The sequence below is a fragment of the Rhinatrema bivittatum genome, chromosome 9 (genome assembly GCF_901001135.1).
Source record: "Rhinatrema bivittatum chromosome 9, aRhiBiv1.1, whole genome shotgun sequence".
NCBI lineage: Eukaryota > Metazoa > Chordata > Amphibia > Gymnophiona > Rhinatrematidae > Rhinatrema > Rhinatrema bivittatum.
The window spans coordinates 164,991,145-165,012,081 of NC_042623.1; the positions used below are offsets into that span (position 1 = coordinate 164,991,145).

The following is a 20,937-nucleotide window of genomic DNA, read 5'->3' on the forward strand; positions in this document are numbered from 1 at the left end:
CCGGGTCTCCTATCTCATTTCACAGCCACCAAATCTCTACTCATCTTTGCCATGAGTGGGATAGGCACCACATGACTGTTCTTCATAGCCCCCTAATGGTTGGTACCATAGGTGACCACCTAGTTCACCTAATAGATGGTGCCAGTCCTGCCTGCATGGAGCATCAGTTGCTACCATAGGAAACTTGCTGGGCAGACTAGATGGACCATTTGGTCTTTTTCTGCTGTCAATGCTATGTTACTGTGTTATTATATTCTGTCCAGCATTGTTGTGTAAAGGACTATGGTGTCTTGAGGAGAACAAACAATGGCACTAAGATTTTATAGCAGTTATGGCTAATTCAAACACACACAAAATCAATTATTTGTCATGTTCTATAATTATGACCTCCTCTCACTAGCATCTGAATCTCATATTAGTGAATGAGATGTCATGCATCACTGTTTTCTTGAAGTTCATGAGGAGGCAGAGGTACTATCAGTGCCAGCTCACAGTACAGCTGTATTCAGTGTAGCTCACAGTAAATAGCACCACATTGCAGCAAGCAGAGGTCACGAAATACAAGAGCTGCCAGGTATAAAGTTTCACTGTAGCATAAGGATAAAGAGAATAGCTTGTTATACATGTAGAAAACCATAAAAAGGACCACAGAAAAGGACCAAATGATCTATCCAGTTTGCCCAGCAAGCTTATGGTAGTGTCTGCCACGCCGTGCAGATTACCCCCATGCTTAACAGTTGTGCTCATAAATAAGTTTACACACCCCTGGCAGAATTTGTAAAATGTATAGCATTTTAAGAAAACATGAGTGATCAGACAAAACATACATATTCGTAATCTTAACAGCATTGTTCCACGTTTTATTTGGCCCACTTGAGCTAAAAGATTTCTCTGATCTGTGCATGGGAAAAATAATGAATACATGATCTGGCCCTTTTAGTTAGTCCAATAGAAAGATGTCACCAATTTGTTTGGTTGCTATAAAAATCTCATTTTAAAATTGCTCTGCAAAACCTGTTCATGGCATAGAAATCGGCCGTGCTTCTCCTGACTAAAGTAAAAAGTGGCATTTTCTCGCTACTGTGTTTTGATTAATTTACATTATTTACATTTGTATAAATTTTTCCTGAGCTTGTCAGTCCTATGGTACTGTGGGATGTTAGGCCACAGATTCCAGCAGATGTTTTCCCCCATATTGCTACAAGCTCCTGTCTCCTCTCTCATGTATGTAAACAAACTTGCCAGCAGCATTATGGGGAGGCAGTTAAGGCAAGCATTCCTCCTTTCTTTTACCTTTCTCAGACAAAGGGAGCCACCTTGCTGCACATGCTTCGTTTTACCAAATCCACCGACAGATGAAAAAGAAGCTGTTTTGCTCGCAGATGATTTACTGATTTCATGCTTCATTTTAGGCGACATTAAGAGGTAGAACAGGACTGGTGAAACACTTACCATCCTTCTGGCATCAGCTGGAGAAAAGGATTGGTTGGTTTCTGTCTCCTTTAGGTAATTGAGCTGGATGAAACAACATTAAAATGTCTGTAAGTTATTAATAGTCTCTCAAGATATCCTCAAAAAGCTTGGAAGACAAAACATTTCTATATACTTGCCAATATACCTGTGTTGTATAATTGCATTTTCTTTACCTGCAAACAAACCTCACCTGCATGCCAATACTTATCACAGCCCCTATATAACCTATAGCCCAGTACCAGATAGCCTGCACTTACATAACTCACCTATATCCCCCAATACTGCATCACAGCATCTACCTACACCAGGGCTTCCAGAACCTGCCTTGGTGACCACACAGCCAGTTGTGTTTTCAGAATTACCCACAATAAATATGTATGAGGTAAATCACTGGAGTCCCAGTATATGCAAATTTATCTCATGCATAATCATTGTGGATAGCTTGGAAACTGATTGACTGTGGGGTCATCAGGACAGATTTGGGAAGCCCTGACTTACACTTACACTTACACACACACACACACACACACACACATAGTGCTGATTATCATCTATATGCAGATGATATTCAGTTTTTTGTCCCAGTGCTTTCACAACTTGGGTTGCAACTTTTGAATTTGTATCTGTCTTTCATCAGACAAACAGTGGGTGTTGCATAACAAACTTGTCTTGAATATGCAAAAAAATGCAATTGTTATTCTCCATTGGCCCTCTTCCAAATTTATCCAACTCATTTTGTTTATTCAGGGTCATCAAATTCCAGTTCATTTGCAAGTGAGGGAGTCTTGGGGTGATTTTGGATTCAAGCCTTTCTACGCATGCTCATGTACAATCAGTGGTTACAGCAGCTTTCTTTAAGTTGTGTTTGCTGTGAAGATTGAAACTGTTGTTAAACATGGTTAACTTTCCCACCATCCTGTAAGTTTGGTTATTTTCTAGCCTTAATTACTGTAATGCTATCTACAGTGGAAACCTTGGGGGCTCTTAAATCATTCAGAATACAGCTGTACATAGTCTAACAAGTACAAGGATGAGTGGCCATATAAAAAAGTGATATAAGTTTCATTGGTTCCCAGCAAAGTGGCGTATTAAATACCAGATTGTACTATTGATCCATAAGCTCTTGTCTAACAACTCGGTGCCGTGAATTAATGCTGCCATGTGGTGCATATGTAATCCTATGCGCACACTGGAGTCCTCACAGACTGGATTCCTTGATATTCTCACAGTTCAGTCAGCCCAGTTAGTAGAAATGAGGAAAAGGGCATTTTCAGTTGCAGCCCCTCTTCTGAGGAATACCAGCTTATTTGCATGGAGTCTTCGCCTAGACCCATGCCATAAGAAATTCAAGCAGAACCTCAAGACCTGGCTTTTCAAGCAAGCCTTCACTTGAAACTCAATACCTTGCCCCTCCCACCTCCCCCTTGTACTCTGTCCCCCTACCTACGCCCCTTCCTCCCTTCCCTTCTTTCTTTTCTTCTCTTCACCTTTAGCCTTGCCCCCTTAACTTCCTCCCCTTTCTTTTCCACCTCTTTTCAGTGCCACGCACTTCACCACTGTGAATATTATACAAGATCGTTGCTTGCCCATGTATATATGTTCTTCAACTATCATATAACTGACAATTTTACGTTCGATTTATATCTCCTCCCCCTGTTTTTGGATTCCCTCTAGCATTATTACCCTTTTTTGTTTTTTTCCATGTTCCTTGTAAAGCCTGTTTCTGCATTATGTTTTCTGTAAACCAATAAGATGTTCATAACGATTGTCGGTATATAAAAATCTTAAATAATTAAATAAAAAAATGTACTAAGACCTTTCGGACAGCATTTTTATTTAGTTTAGCATTTCCTGAATTTGTCTAGGGCTCAGCTATTTTGTAATCATGTATTTTGTCAGGTGGCAACTACTGTAAGTAGTGTAATTGTCATTTTTAAGCAGTGACAATGTTACTGTTGTTTGTTTTTATTTTCTAATGTTTTATTGTGCGCCACCTTGAGCTATGGATATGCTACAAATTAATGTTTTAAATAAAATAAATAAACTCAGTATAACCTACCTAGTCTCATGTCACACATATATTTTACCATCCTTGTTTTTTCATATCAGTTCTGTCTGTATAGTATTAACATACATTTTCAGGTAAAGTTTAAAAGGTGCATGCATGCGCCCATAAACGCATGTATTGGCTCGTGAGCAGAGTTACACTTAATTTTATATCATGGGCACAAGTACATACATATCATTGAAAATAACCCTGCTGCGAGTATGTGTACGGCATTTATGCACATATTTAAATAGCACAAGTGACTGTAAATGGGAAGGGAGAGAGAGAGCTAGAGACAATGTGACACTCTATGGGGCGGATTTTAAAAGGCCCGCGCGCGCCGGCAGCCTATTTTGCATAGGCTGCCGGCGCGCGTAAAGCCCCGGGACGCGCGTAAGTCCCGGGGCTTTCGAAAAGGGGCAGGAGGGGGCGTGTCCGGGGGCGTTCCCGAAACGACGCAGCGTTTCGGGGGCATGCCGCGGCGTTTCGGGGGCGGGCCCGAGGGCGTGGCGCCGGCCCCGGGGCGTGGTCGAGGCCTCCGGACCAGCCCCCGGGACCGGAAGACGGAGCGGGGCTGCCGGCCGGCGCACGCAAAGTTACGCCTGCTTTCAGAGGGCGTAACTTTGGCGACAAAGGTAGGGGGGGGGGTTAAATAGGGCCGGGGGGGTGGGTTAGGTAGGGGAAGGGAGGGGAAGGTGGGGGGAGGGCGAAGGAACGTTCCCTCTGAGGCCACTCCGAAATCGGAGCGGCCTCGGAGGGAGCAGGCAGCGTGCGCTGGGCTCGGCGTGCGCAGGTTGCACAAATGTGCACCCCCTTGCACACGCCGACCCCGGATTTTATAAGATACGCGCAGCTACGCGCCTGGTGCGCGAACAAAAGTACGCGATCGCGTATTTTTTAAAGATCTACCCCTATATGTCTCTCACTGTAAGAGGGGCACTTTCCACTCAGGGTGGGATTTTTGGGGATGTGGTGTTACAAGGGTCTATAGATCCTTACGCCCTAGGCAGACCAATGTAACACCCCCCCAAACCCACCCTGTGTGGAAAGTGCCCCTCTTACAGTGAGAGATTGTATCTCTTCCCCCCCCCCCCCCCCCCCAGTATCTTACAACTCAGGGAATAATTTACAAGCATGATATCGGTACACAGATCTCAGCACTGTCTTGAGAACTTGGTTTATGATGGTCACCAGTACGTCTCAATGAAGACTCTATGCATGGTGTGCGGTCAAAATCTGCATCATCCGGCTGTTTTGGCATTGACAGTGAGAAGTACTGGTGACCATCATAAACCAAGTTCTCAAGACAGTGCCGAGATCTGTGTACCGATATCATGCTTTTAAGTTATTCCCTGATGAAGGATTAATTTTCGAAATATTGCAGTGTCGAGATTGATACACAGTCAGCATGAAAATATTTTGATCTTGGTGTCATAACAATGAGCATTACCTGCCACAAGTGATAGCTTGATAAACTACAAAAGCATCATATGCTCTGGGGGTACCAATGATTATAACATATTCAACATCCACAGCCGTGGGGTTGAAGTTGTATTAGCCCGCAAGGCATCATCAGCCTATTGAAAGCATTCACATAAGGTTCCCCCAGATGCCATCGCACAATCTTCTTCCATATTTGCGTTAGACTCATTTAACCATTTGTAATTTTCTTAGTGTCTAACATTTTTTGGATTTTTCATTTGCAGGTATTCTTAAGCACATCGAGAAGAGAAGCTCCAATATATGAGCATAATTTTCAATTTTGGAAAGTACATGCATACATTGCCCTGAAAATTTTCGCTTGCACAAAGCAGCAGATGTAACTTTGTGCAGGTAGTTTTCATGAGATAATTTGCAAAGTGAACTTATGCCTATGAGTTCATTGAAAATTGGTATAACTTAGATATTTAACAGCCCCCAAAATGTATGCAGGGTGTTATAAAATTGCCGCAGAAAGGGAATTATGCAGAATCCAAAGTACCAGATAAACATATGTAAGAGCACATGAAGCCAGAATTACAACACACGTGATATGTCAAATACCCATACTCTGAAATGTTAACAATATGAAAAAGAAACCCTGATACATATAATCCCAACAAACAGTCGTACCTGGCGATTAGTGCACAGAAGTGCACCCACACCTCAAATGCGCAGCCACAGACGAACAAGAGAACAAAAACTCAGTGGCAGCGTTCCTAGTGCAGAATTTTTTAAAAAGTCCTGAAATCCCCAGGTACAAAACAGGCAATAAATTACAGTGTGCATCAGCAAGCAACAAACCTTCATAGAATGATTCAAAAGAAAAGCTAAGGAATATCTGGGGCCCCTGGTGGTGGGGTACTCGAACAGAACTGTCACTAAAGTGAGATTTTGCATTTATGGATCCAGAAAGCTGTAACTATATTTAATGCAGTGATGGCACCAGCCTTTGATTATGTCCCAAATAATTCTACTTAGCACTTACCCAGTAAAGTCCCACCCCCCTAAAAAAAAAAAAGAGAATAGAATTTGTTTAGAAACCTCAGAAGATATCCATTCACATTAGTCGGACAAGCATTACTGACTATAGTGGCCAAAAGAGCTCCACAAAATGGGAGCAGCACTAGCTGATAACAACAGGGATGGTCATTATCATCGACTCAGAAAATCACTTCTAATTATCACCAGTGCATGACCCTACTGTAGCTATGCACAGTACCTGTATTAACCTTTCTAAAGTATATCCACCACTTTTAATGCTCTTTTTCCAGTTCTCGCTACTTTTGCGTTTTCCAGAATCTGCAAACTCATTGAGAGTGAACCAGCTTTCCTTATACTTTATACACGCCCCTCCTGCAAGAAACAGAAAGATTGCTCATGTTCTCTTACTCATCTTATTAGGATTCAGGAGTCAGTCCTGCACCTGCATGCATGCGCCTTTTCACATACAGACAGTCCACATCCACACCGTGATACAGAACTTTGTATGTGGCAGGACCAGGCCACTTTATTTTCTTGTCTTGTTTCTCCTCCTTCTCTTCCCTTCATCTGCTCTGGCACAAAACCCTTAAGTTTCTCCCCATGCCTGCCACACTCACACGTCAACCTAACTCCAGTGTTCAATTATAAAACTACTTTCAAGCATTTATACAATTTAGGGCTATGTTCCCATGTACCCTTCTCCTTGCCTACTCCTCCTCTTTCTCCCATCAGGCCCTCTTCATTCTTGTCACCAGTAATACTTTACTTACCTTTATGTTCCTCTCCTGTAATATCAACATTTATTTATTTATTTAACATGTTTTTCTATACCGGTGTATGGACCAAACCTTCACATCGGTTTACAATCTTATCCTAAAATACATTCAATCAACCAAAGTAAAACATACATACATTATTAACTTAAAATTTAGCTAATTACAAATAAAAAATGTATATTCTAAAATTCACTAAAACTTTGAGTCCTGCTTCACAATTTGTGCATTGCGTGATCATGTACTTGTGACTCCCTCTTGTGGCCAGGAAAGTTGCTGTACTGCTACTTTTGAACATCTCATCGGGGAGTATTACAAACTATTCTCCCCTCCTTCACAGATATGTAAAGGGACCATATTCTATCCTCCCATGGTAACAGGGATATTTTTACTTTTCTAACCCATAGGCATATTTACCACCATGGGCTACTTTCTTCTTTGAGTACTGGGGACATGTTTTTACCTGTGGGTTATGAGATATATTTTCTTCTCATGGATTATGGATCAGAAATATGTTGTAACTTATGAGGACAGATTTCACTTGAGGATTATGGGACTACTTTTTTCTAAATAGTAAAGGCTGGACACCTCCACTGATGGAGATGTCTCAACTTTTAAAATGATTTAGATTATTTTTTATTGTATTTAATGTCAATAAAAGGAATCAGATTGGGCCTTTAGCTGGTATAGTCTGGGCAGCAGAGGGCTGGGTAAGGGTATTTCAGTCTCTATAAAGAAAACAGATAAGGGCCTTCTTATCTGTGCTCTGTTCCCTATTATTCTGGTTCTGATTGTCCTGGCCACCGTTTCTTCTCCAATCCATTGATGTCTCATTTAAGAAATAAATATGACTTCCATTACCTCTCTCTTATCCCCAGCATATATCCAGAAATGTCTGCAAATGGCTGACTTGTTTATGTGAGGGAAAATATCTGAATTAGAGTGCTGACACCACAACAAAGAAAATCCATAGCGAAAGAGACACATTTGTGTATTGAGGGCCGAGAGGGGGACAACTTTCAGCTCTGTCTTATTAATGTAGCTAATAATCCTAAACTCTTTTGAGGTCATCACATCCATCACATTCATCCATTGCATATACACTGTCCAGGATCTAAAGAAATTCACCAGTGTTATATTTATCCTTGTACAAGGTGCCCAGTCTTCTGCTGCAAATCACGGGAAGTTCATTAAAATCGAAATTCACTTCTATTGATGTTTCTTTTCTTCCTCTGCTACCTGTTCCTGTACAATGAAAATTACCATGAATGTCAGAAATCTTAATCTGTGAACCTCCTCCAGCATCTTCCCCCAGGACAAAAGCCAGCAAAACTGTATATGTCTTACTAAGTTACCATGTGACAGGATGGAAAGTGAGAAGACTGTACCAAAAAGAAATTGGATGGAAAGAAAGAAGGAGAGCATGCAGGGCGTGAGCGTCAGCCATGTGTTTGAATTAAAGCGTCGCCTCAGAGGCACTTTCTGTTGAGGAACGAGATTGAACAGCCACAGAATAAAGTAATGTCTTTGTGCGCAACCTCTACTGTACAGCCCTGCTCATATGCTCACAGCTCTTCCAAGTGAGGGCTTAAGGTGGAAACCCTTTACCTGTAGGCATGTGACTAGTCCCTGGCTGGTGTGAGCCATCTCCTTGCCGGCCATCATCAGGTCTCATTCCTTAGCAAAGAAAATATAACATCAGATTTTCTTTCATTGAAAATGGGAGATGGTGACATTTTGAACGATAAATTATTGGCTGAACAATGATAATAATCAAATGAACCTCTGACAGTATTTGATAAAATTGTATCTGCATTGCTGGCGTAGGTGATATCTTCCTCTCATTCCCCTAGAATTGCTCTTGTTGTCTCAAAGAGGGGGCTCGGCCTACCCTTCCTCTTTCTCATCCCACTGAGGAAATGCTGCCATGGAATCACTCTCCCCTCTACCCCGAGCAATCGGTGCTTCCATGGAGCTGGAGGAGAGAGAGTGCAGCAAATCCTCCTCTTCTCTTCCTGCTGTAGAACCACTGCTGCTGTTTGCATTCCACATTGTCCTGCTTTTCCCTTCCAGCAGAGTAACTCCTATTACTGCTGCCCAGGAGGAATGTGTACAGGATGTCCACCTCTACTCCCTACTGGAAAAGAGCACAGGAGGGGAAGGTAATGAGCGCCTAAGGAGAGAACAGAGACAGCAACTGCAGGAAGAAAGGAAAAACAATAACAATAACAGATAAGGACAGAGAGAGAGAGCACAAGAAGAAGGGAGGGAGGGGAGAGCATAAGTGCAGGACAGCGAGAGAGTGGAGGCCGTGCAGGGGAAGTGGGAGGAACAGAGAACACACACAGGGATGAAAGAATTACAGTGAAGGGGAAAAGCACAACAGGTGAAGATAGGAATAGAGTTCACAGAATTAAAAACCAGCCAATGCGACCATATTGTTACAATAATGATGACTAATCAGTCTCTTCATTCAAACCGAATGGGACAACTGAGCCCAACTTGAATATCCTTTGTTGTTCACGACAGTTTAAAAGAGACACCATATCCCACCACATGGTGGCATAGACACTTGATCAATCACAGCCCACTGTAACTCTGAAAATGAATGTTTATTGTTAACACAATGGAAAAAAATCGGGGCTTGGAATTTCATTGTCTTCAAACAGCTCCGGTGCTCAATAAGCCTGGTTCAGTACAGCTCTCCAACAGGCCGATACAGGAAAATTCGCAGGAGATTGGGTGAGCGCCCATTCTCCCAGCGCGCGCACACGCCACTCTCCTGTGCGCGCGATTCACTAAAAAAAAATATTCAAATTAGGGCCCGCAGTAAAAAGAGGCGGCTGTCAGCAAGTTTGACAGTCGACGCTCAATTTTGCCGGCGTTGGTTCTCAAACCCGCTGACAGCCACGGGTTCGGAAACCGGACGCCGTCAAAATTGAGCGTCCAGTTTATTATTTTTAATTATTTTTAACTTTTGGGACCTCCGATTTAATATTGTCATGATATTAAGTCAGAGGGTGTACAGAAAAGCAGTTTTTACTGCTTTTCTGTGCACTTTCCCGGTGCCGGCAGAAATTAACGCCTACCTTTGGGTAGGTGCTAATTTCTGAAAGAAAATGTGCGGCTTGGCTGCACATTTTACTTACTGAATCGCACGAGAATAACTAATAGAGCCATCAACATGCATTTGCATGTTGCGGGCGCTATTAGTTTCGGGGGGTTGGACACGCGTTTTCGACACGCTATTACCCCTTACTGAATAAGGGGTAAAGATAGCGCGTCGAAAATGCACGTCCAAACGTGGGTTAACAGTGCGCTCCACCGGAGCGCACTGTACTGTATCGGCCTGTTAGTCTGTTCAACACAAATTAGTTTACAGGGGCACATGATGACATATATCAAATAGGATGAATCACAGGATGTTTCACTCCTATAAACTCATTTTTTACCATTAGTCAGATGCACCTTCAAGGCTCCGAAAACATAAAGAGCACTGCCTACATGATTTATGACCAGTCAGTTCCAAACCAGGATCTTGCAAAGGTAGCAAGCTGGCATGAACCACTATATCCTTAATCTTTTTACACTTAGTGAACATGAATTGTGGCATAGTTTGGAACATCCAATAGAAGGTGGAGATGACGAGCGGTATACGCTAGTGGTGAATAACTATAAATAGAAATGGTATAACACTAAAACAAGGATCCATGAATTTCTAGCACTATTCCATTTCTATTTATAGTTTGGAACATCACATGAAATGGCAGTATGTGTCAGTATTTCTTAATAATGGAGAAAGCTTTGTATACTTGCAGAGTACAAGATTCTTGTTTTTCTTGCTAATAGTGTAATAACTGCCTGTACCGATTAGCAAACCAAGTCCATTTAAAAGCATTTTTAATGCATGACAGAACATATCCCCAATCCAAAAATGGCCTTGTTAAATCCTGTGAAGCAGACTTGAAATCATTCAAGTCTGAACAAATTTGCCGTAATCTTAAAAACTGACAGATTGGAAATCCTAACTTCAGATGTCTTGAATGAAAGCTGTCAAACATTTAAAAAAATTGTTTGTACCCATAGGTTTCGCGTAAAGACTTGTCTATCTACCCATATGGGCTTTTTGATATGGTGATATCCAGAAAAGGATATATTTTAAGTTATTGTGAACCATGGTGGATATTCATGTTGGGCTCAATTGTCCCAGACAGTCTGAATGAAAAGACTGATTGGTTATCAATATTGTAACAATATGCTGCCATTGGCTGGTTTTTTAATTCTGTGCTCTCTTTAAGTAGACTTGCTTATGGAAGTGGTGTCAGACACTGTTGCAGAAAGATGGCAGTTAGTTCATGTGGATATTAATAAATTACACTGTCAGATATTCCCCTGATGAAGATGTTTAACAACATCGAAACACAGTCTGTGTTGGGACTCTGGATACTGTGATGGAACATTACAATGAGCCAGTGTTCTACCTTACATGTACATCGCTGAACTTGATATACACACGTGGATAAGGCACAAGAGATTTGGCTGAAGATAAGGAGATGGCGGAGATCCTACCCCAACACTGCCCTTACGACTGTGCTATTAACCTCCTTCCCAGGGCGACTCCTCCGCTATCCCTCCCAGTACATGGCCATGGCCCAGTACTTCCGGGAGAATCTGGACAGGGGATTTATTTGACCCTCCTCGTCACCCACGGGCACGGGGTTCTTTTTTGTCGTGAAAAGGATGGCTCACTTTGGCCCTCAATTGACTACCTGGTCTCAATGCTATCACAAAGAAGGATTGGTATCCACTACCCCTTATTACCGAGCTCTTAGATCATCTACATGATGCAAGGATCTTTTCTAAATTCGACCTTCGAGGAGCTTATAACTTGGTACGTGTTTAATAGGCATGATGGCCACTACGGTACCTGGTTACTCCCTTTGGGTTGTGCAGTGCACCTGCTGTTTTTCAACACTTAATGAATGACATCTTTCAGGATCTCCTCTATCACACCATGGTGGTACACTTGGATGATGTCCTGATTTTCTCCAGGGACCTCCAGTCCCACCAACAGGATGTGCGGAAGGTTCTCCAATGGCTACGCACCAACAAGCTCTATGCAAAGCTCAAAAAGTATGTCTTCAAGAAGGAATCACTCTCTCGGGTGCATCATCTCCAGTTCTGGGTTTCTCATGAATCCAGAGAAGGTAGCTTGATTCTGAGATTGGCCTCAGCCTTCCGGGCTCTGAGCATTACAATGGTTTCTGGGCTTCACCATCTTTTATAAGCATTTTATCCCTAACTTCTCCCAGTTGGTCTCACCCCTGACCAAGAAAGGCACCAACCCCAGAGACTGGCCTCCTGACATGGTCACCCCATTCCTCCAACTGAAGCAAGCTTTCCTGCAGGGGTAGTGTCTGCGCCATTCAGATCCAACCCGCCCATTTGTCCTGTAGGTCGATGCTTCCACCATTGCAGTCGGGGCTGTCCTAGGCCAGCTGTCCCGGAAAGGAACTTTCCTTCCCTGTTCATACTTCTCCAGGTAGTTCTCCCCCGAGGAGAGAAACTATGGCATAGGGGACAAGGAAATCCTCGCCATCAAGCTGGCCTTTGAGCAATGGCACCAGTGGTTGGAGGGAGCCCACTGACCACAAGAATTTACAGCATCTTTGACAAGCCCAGCGGCTGAACTCCCACCAGGCACGCGAGTCCCATTCTTCATTCGGTTTGATTTTGTGGTGAAATATCGACCAGCGGCAAAGTATCTCAGAGCTGACGCCCTCTCAAGAGCCTTTGAAGAGGATGGGGAACCGGATCCTCCTGGATATGTGATCGGCCCCGCTCAAATCTTGCTGGCTGCCTCACTCCCCGTTCCCGCAGGCAAGATGGTGGTATCCACCAGACTTCGCCAGCGAGTGCTAGAGTGGTCCCATGACTCTCGAGTGGCGGGCCATCTGGGCCAGGCCCACACACTCTCCCTACTCAAACAAAACTACTGGTGGCCCCAAATGGACCAAGATTTGTGGACCTATGTGGACTCTTGCCCTATGTGCACTCGTCAAAAGCTCATGGTGGGGTGAACTAGGGGGTTCTTACAGCTACTGCCAGCCCCCAAAGAACCCTGGACCCAACTAGCTACAGATTTTACCATAGATCTCTGTCTCTCTAGTGGCAATCAGATTATTTGGGTCATCATAGACCACTCCTACAAGATGGCCCATTTTGTCGCACTGCCCAGTCTTCCGTCCACTCCTGAGTTGGCCAAGCTGTTTACTGCCCACTTCTTTCATCTCCATGGACCAGCACATCATATTACCTCAGATCGTGGTGTACAGTTTACCTCTAAGTACTGGCGCAGCCTCTGCCACAAATTCAATATCAAGTTGGACTTCACCTCGGCCTACCATCTGCAGGCAAATGGGCAGGTGGAGCGGACAAACCGAATACTTAAAACATTCCTTCGAGCCTTTGTGAACGAGCTGCAGGACAATTGGGCCACTCTTTTGCCATGGGCAGAATTCTCACATAAGTCTCATGTGAAAGCGGGAACTGGATCCTCCCCCTTCTGTGTGGTATATGGAAGGCAACTGTTGCCACCATTGCCGTGACCCCTTACCGTTCACTCTCCAGCAGCCCAATTAACAGCCCAATTAACAGCTCAAGAACTCTGGGACCTGTGGGTGAGAACTGAGGAGATGATCCAAAGAGCCACCCGGAGAGCGAAGGGCTTTATGGATAAGCATCAACGTCCAGCCCCCCAATTCGCTCTGGCAACAAGGTCTGGTTAAGCACTCATAATATATGTCTAAGTGTCCCATCCATGAGGTTGGACCCATGTTACATTGGCCCATTCCCTGTTCTGCGTCAAATTGGCCCAGTATCATACCAACTCTGGCTTCCTCTGACTTTCAGGATCCATAACATGTTTCACTTGTGACTACTCAAACTACTGGTCCTCTCATGGCCAACCATAAGACCCCTACTCCTCAAAGGGTTTCCTCTTTCGAGGATCAACTCTACCGTGTGAAAGAAGTGCTGGACGTCGGAACAGGAGGTGGGAGTACCTACTTTCTTGTGAGGGGTAAGGCCCAGAGGAAAACTCCTGGGAGCCTGCAGCCAACATCCTGGATAAAAGGCTCCTCCAGAGATTCCATGCCCGGCATCCAAGGAAACCCAGGCCTTCAGGAAGGGGGCTTAAAGGAGAGGGGTAATGTTGCAGCACCTGGCCACCACATTTTGCAGCCAGCTCTACTCACCCCCTGCCAAGGCTGTTTACCTCACCCTGCAGACAGGGTCTGAGGAAGCTGCCCTCCTCCGCAACAACCCGACGCCGACAATGGTGCACCTTCTCCATGGGGTTCCTTAGGTGCATGCGCAGCTCACCCCAATCTTTAAAGGGGCCACGTTGGAAAACTTACCCACAGCCCCATCTGATGACATCAGCAGGAAGGCCTATATAAGGGCAGCTTCACATGGATAGTGTATTGCTCCAGCTCCTGCTTCAGCTCCTGCTTCAGCTCCTGGTTCAGTTCCTGATCCAGTTCCTAATCCAGCTCCTGCTCCAGTTCCCACTTCAGCTCCCTGGACTGCTCTTCTGGCTTTGATCCTGGTACGTCTCTTGGATTCCTCTGCTCATTTCTGCCCCGACTTCGACTAGTCTCCTGGATTCCTCTGCTCACTGCCTGCCCTGACTCTGGCCCATCTGACTCTGCCTTCGTCCAATGTCCACCTGGAACCTTTGCACGAAGACCCGCACCTAAGTCTAGCCGACCCCGACACCCAAGGGCTCAACCTGCGGGGAATGAGGGCTGGTAGTGGTGAAGGTCCAGTAGGTTCTCTGCACTACCCTGGGCCACCTGCCAACGGCGGGGACATACAGTGGGGTTCACCCCCTGTAGGTAGCATCAAACCCACCTTGACCCAAGGGTGCATATCACAACAATGATCGAGGGGTTAAAGAGGCATTTAGGGAAGATAAGACCATTGCGGAAAGATTAAATGATTTCTTTCCTTCGGTGTTTACTGAAAAGAACGTTGGCTAGATATCCATTCCGGAAATGGTTTTCAAGGGTGATTTAGATGAACTGAACCAAATCACGGTGAACCTGGAAGATGAGGTAGGCCAGACTGACAAACAAGAGTACTAAATCACCTGGACTCGATGGTATACACCCCAGGGATCTGAAAGAACTAAAAAATGAAATTTCAGAGCTATTTCGATTAATTTGTAACCTATCATTAAAAGCATCCATTATACCCGGAGATTGGAAGATGGCCAATGTAACTCCAATATTTAAAAAGGGCTCCAGGATTGATCTTGGAAACTATAGACTGGTGAGCCTGATTTCAGTATTGGGAAAAATCTTGGAAACTGTTATAAAGAATAAAATCACAATACATTTAGATTGACATGGTTTAATGGGACACAGCCAGCATGGATTTACCCATGGGAAGTCTTGCCTCACAAATCTCCTACATTTTTTTTTTTTGAAGGGGTAAGTAAACAAGTGGACAAAGGTGAACCGGAAGATGTGGTGTATTTGGATTTTCAGAAGGCGTTCGACAAAGTCCCACATTAGAGGCTTCTAAGAAAACTAAAAAGTCAAGGGATAGGAGCGATGTCCTTTCGTGGATTACAAACTGGTTAAAAGACAGGAAACAGAGAGTAGGATTAAATGGTCAATTTTCACAGTGGAAAAGGGTAATCAGTGGAGTGCCTCAGAATATGTACTTGGACCAGTGCTTTTTAATATATTTATAAATGATCTTGAAAGGGGTATGATGAGTAAGGTGATCAAATTTGCGGATGACATAAATATATGCAGAGTAGTTCAATCTTTAGCAAATTGTGATAAATTGCAGGAGGTCCTTGTAAGACTGGAAGATTGGGCTTCCAAATAGCAGATGAAATTTAACGTGGATAAGTGCAAAGTGATTCATATAGAGAAAAATAACAATGTTAGATTCTATCTTAGGAGTTACCACTCAGGAAAGAGATTTAGGCATCATAGTGGATAATACATTGAAATTGTCGGCTCAGTGTGCTGTGGCAATCAAAAAAGTAAACAGAATGTTAGGAATTATTAGGAAGGGCATGGCAAATAAAATGATGGATGTCATAATGCCTCTAATATTGCTCCATTGTAAGACTATAGTCGCACTGAAGAAAGTGCAGAGAAGGACGACCAAGATGATAAGGGGCATGGAACGGCTGCCCTATGAGGAAAGGCTAAGGAAGTTAGGGCTGTTTAGTTTGGAGAAGAGACGACTGAGGGGGGATATGATAGAGGTCTTGTTACAGTCCCGGGCCATGCCCCAGTCCCTTCACTTACCTCGGGGCCGGCCCGGGTCGCCGCCAATCCCCTCCTGCCGGAAGGCCCATCCCGGCCTCTGCCGCAGCGCTCCCTCCTCGAGGGAGATGCCGTCAATCTTCGGTGCCTGGCCCTGCCCCCTAGGCGCACGCATGCACAGGGGCTCAGCACTTAAAGGGACTAGCACGGGAAAGTCAGGACGGCCCTCAAGATGACGTCAGAGGCTGCAGGGGTATTTAAACCCTGCAGCTGGGTCTATGCGGGGCCTTGCAACAAGGTTCACTCTCTTTGAGAGCTTCTAGTTGCTTCTTCTGACCACTGGCTTCCGACCCTGGCTTCTGACTTCTGGCTTCCGACCCCGTCCTCCAACTACTGGCTTCTGACTCCAGCTTGATTCCAGGAGGCCTCTCCTAAGTCCAAGTGGCTCGGGTCCTCACGAGCTCCTCTTGGGGGGACAGCGGGCTTCCAGTGGTGAAGTTCCAGTTGGCCTCCTGGTTTCAGCTCTTCACTTCTCGATCCTCTGGGACTCCTCTTCAGACATCAGCCCACAGGAGACCGCACGTAAGTCCAAGCGGCTCGGGTCCTCACAGGCTCCTCCTGGGGGGACCTCGGGCTTCCAGTGGTGAAGATCCCTCCAGTCTCCTGCTCCGTGCCACCTCCCGGCTTCGACTTCCACTGTGGGCCTTCCCATGGTGAGTTTTCACTGTCCCAGCTGGCTCAAGGGTCCACGAATCCAACAGGTTGCAAGGCCATAGACCCGGTGGACATGGCCGGCTTAAAAGCCATTCCTGGAATTACCCAGTGTCTGCAGCAACAGCAAATCTGCCTGGATGCTGTGATGAAGACCGTAGAGAGACTGGCCAATTGGAATGATCATACACCTGAACTGGTACCTCCCAGGTCAGTTGCCGCAGTCAGTTCCAGACCAACAATGCCCACCCAGCTCCCAGCACCTTCACGGTACTCAGGGGAAGCGAAGTACTGCCGCGGTTTCCTCAATCAGTGTTTCATCCGATTCAATCTCCTGCCTTCCCAGTTTTCAACGGACCAGATTAAGACCAGTTATATCATTTCTTGTTGGACGGGAAGCCTCTGGCCTGGGCTTCTCTGCTATGGGAGCATAAAGATCCCCTTCTAGGGAATCTGGAACAGTTTGTCTCTGCCTTTCGACATATCTTCGATGAGCCTTCTTGCAGGCCCACTGCTGCCTCCGAGTTACTTCAGCTATGCCAGGGCAACCGACCCCTTGCCGAGTATGTGGTGGAATTCCGTACACTGGCAGCCGAGCTAAACTGGGGGAATGACAGCCTCCATGGCATATTCCTGGAGGGTCTCTCCTCAAGACTCCAAGATGAGCTGGCAGCGAGGGACCTCCTAGATTATCTGAGCAGCCTGATCGATCTAGCTGGATGGGTGGACCGTCGAATCCAACGCCGTTTCCAGGAAAGGAGGCCCGGTCGCAAACCCAGTAACCCTGGGACCACATTTCACCGACCAGTACCCTCCTCCTCTACCTCTCCCAGCAATCAAGATGTAGAGCCTATGCAGATGGGCCGGGGCCCAATCTCGCAGGAAGAGAGAAGAAGACGCAGTGCTCAAGGTCTATGTCTGTATTGCGGTGGCAAGGGGCACTTCCTAGCTCGATGTGGTGAATGGCCGGGAAACGCCAGAACCTAGGGATCAATGGGGAGCTGACCCTAGGTAATACTTGTTCCACCTCCTCATGTACTGTACCTGTTACCCTCATCTACCCGGGAGGCATGTTTGATACGCTAGCTTTGGTTGACTCTGGAGCCAGGGGGAATTTCATACTCACAGACCTCGTCCAGCAGTTGCAGATTGGGGTCCGACCCCGAATCCCTTTTATCCGGGTATCCTCTATTCACGGTACTCTTCTTCCGGGGAGCATTACTACCTGCTCCAAGCCTTTGATCCTTTGTACCAGTCTCCTGCACGTGGAAGAGATCTCCTTCCTTATACTGGAGAAATCCATGCACCCCATCATCTTGGGCTTACCCTGGCTACAGAAACATTCCCCAGTCATACAATGGGATACTCTTCAAATCACAGCTTGGGGCCCGTCTTGTTTTGACTCCTGGCTGATCAATATTTCTTGATCCAGTGTGCCTCTCTTGACTACGCCCATGGCTCTCCCGCCACAGTACCAAGACTTTGAAAATGTCTTCTCTAAGGAGAAGGCTGAACTTCTCCCGGAACACCGGCCCTTTGACTGTGCCGTTAACCTGGTCCCAGGCACTACGCCTTCCAGGGGGCAGGTTTATCCCTTGTCGCTTCCGGAAACTCGGGCCGTGTCTTCATATATTCAAGAGATCTGGACAGAGGTTTCATTCGGTCCTCTAACTCCCCTGCTGGGGCCGGGTTCTTCTTTGTGACCAAGAAGGATGGGTCACTCCGACCTTGCATCCATTACCGTGGCCTTAATGCCATCACGTGATGGGATAGGTACCCTTTGCCTCTGATTCTAGAATTACTAGACTGGCTGCAAGGAGTGAAGGTCTTTACCAAGTTGGACCTCTGGGGTGCCTACAATTTGGTATGGATACAACCCGGCGATGAATGGAAGACCACCTTCAATACTAGAGACGGGCACTATGAATATTTAGTCATGCCCTTTGGCTTGTGCAATGCCCCTGCAGTCTTTCAGAACCTCATGAATGAGATCTTGAGGGATATGTTGCATACCTCGGTTATAGTGTATCTCGTCGATGTGTTGATATACTCTAAAGATTTGTCCACGCACCGAGTACAAGTTTGGAAAGTACTACAGAAACTTCAGGACAATCGTCTCTTTGCCAAGTTAGAGAAGTGCCAGTTCGAGCAGGAGTCCTTGCCATTCCTCAGATACATAGTTTCATCCACGGGCTTCCATATTTACCCTGATAAAGTGGCAGCCACTCGGGATTGGCCCCAGCCGGTAGGGGTCAAGGCCCTCCAACGCTTCCTGGCCTTTGCCAATTTCTATCACCAGTTCATACCCCATTACTCCCGGATGGTGGCACTACTTACGGCCCTTATCAGGAAGGGCGCTGATGCGAAGAATTGGTCACAGATGGCTATGGGTACTTTCCAGAGGCTGAAGGGAGCTTTTCTCCTTGATGTATGTCTCCACCATCCAAATCCGCAGCATCAGTTCATTGTGGAGGTACATGCATCTTATGTAGCTGTAGGGGCTGTCTTGAGCCAGTTATCCACGAAAGGCAAATCCCTACCATGCTCCTATTATTCCCGAAAATTCTCTCCAGCGGAGAGAAATTATAGTAGCGGCGATAAGGAGCTCCTGGCCTTCAAGCTCGCACTGGAGGAGTGGCGACAATGGCTAGAGGGGGCCCAATGCCCCGTAATCATTTATACAGATCACAAGAACCTGGAGTCCATGTGCCGAGCCAAACACCTTAAATCTCGACAAGCCCGATAGTCACTCTTCTTTAGCCGGTTCAATTTCCTCCTCCGGTACAGGCCAGCCTCCAAGAACATTAGAGTGGATGCTCTCTCACGCATGGCGGAAACAGAGGATAACACGGATCCGCCCCGTTATAGCCTCGATCCAGCCAAAGTCCTTCTTGCAGCGTCAGAGGTGGTGCCTATGAGTAAGACGGTCGTACCCATTCGCCTGCGCAAGAAAGTGTTTTCTTGGGCTCATGACTCCTTGCCCGGACTTTGGATCTACTGACTCCTCGCCCGGACTTTGGATCTACTGACCGAATATTACTGGTGGCCTCAGATAAGAAGAGATGTTCGTCTCTACGTCAGCTCCTGCCCGACCTGTGCTCGGCAAAAGACACCAACTGGTCACCCGTGGGGGCTCCTCCAACCGTTACCTATCCCCACCAAGCCATGGACCCATTTGTCCACCGACTTCATCGTGGATTTGCCACGTTCAGAAGGGAAAACAGTTATATGGGATATGATCAACAGGTTCTCGAAGATGGCCCACTTCATCCCTCTCACTAAGTTACCAACGGCACCTGAGCTCACTAGCCTTTTCGCCCAGCACATCTTATTTATTTATTTTATTTATTTTTAATTTTTATATACCGAGCTTCTTGTATGAAATATACAGAGGTTCTTGTATGAAATACAAATCACTCCGGTTTACACAAAACAGTGAAACGCCCAAAAAAGGGGGGGAGGGGCTTTACATAGAACAATAGAACAAAGTACAAATTGAATGTAGTACAGTTACAGGTAACATTCGAACTCGGTATAATGGTACAGTTACAGAGAACATTTTGACTCGGTAAGCCCAAGAAAGGAGGGGGGGATTTACATTAAACAATATAACAAAGTACAAAATTGAACATAGCATAGTTACAGGGAACATTTGAACTCTCAAAATGGTGCTCAAAATGGTGCCGAATAGCCTCTGAACTACTATGTCACAGGGGCTACCGGCGCCATTGGTCAGCCCCTGTCACATGGCCATTGGCGCCATCTTGTGCTCATACCATGTGACAGGGGCAGACCAATGGCGCCGGTAGCCCCTGTGACATAGTATGGGCAAAGGCTATCGGCGCCATTTTGATTCCTGGCAGCCGACAACGAAATCGCTCCCGGACCCCCGCTGGACCCCCAGGGATTATTGGCAAGCCTTGGGGGGGTCAGGAGGCCCCCCCAAGCTGGCCAAAAGTCCCTGGGGGTCCAGCGGGGGTCCAGGAGCGATCTCCTGCAATCGTGCCGTCGGATGCCAGGAATCAAAATGGCGCCGATAGCCTTTGCCCATACTATGTCTCAGGGGCTACTGGTACCATTGGTCAGCCCCTGTCACATGGTATGAGCACAAGATGGCGCCGATGGCCATGTGACAGGGGCTGACCAATGGCGCCGGTAGCCCCTGTGACATAGTAGTTCA

General features: G+C 45.9%; 1 protein-coding gene across 2 annotated transcripts in view; it reads right to left on the reverse strand.

Moving 5' to 3' along the window:
• LOC115098937 (nuclear body protein SP140-like protein) overlaps positions 1–20,937 on the reverse strand; it is a 129,801-nt gene that overhangs the window by 63,614 nt on the left and 45,250 nt on the right. For both annotated transcript variants that reach the window (XM_029616067.1, XM_029616066.1), the window contains exons 6-9: positions 8,365–8,433; positions 7,885–8,001; positions 6,222–6,355; positions 1,453–1,515 (exon numbers count right to left, since the gene is read on the reverse strand). In XM_029616067.1, the coding sequence (XP_029471927.1) occupies positions 1,453–1,515; positions 6,222–6,355; positions 7,885–8,001; positions 8,365–8,433 (383 nt within the window). The remainder of the gene's footprint in view (positions 1–1,452; positions 1,516–6,221; positions 6,356–7,884; positions 8,002–8,364; positions 8,434–20,937) is intronic.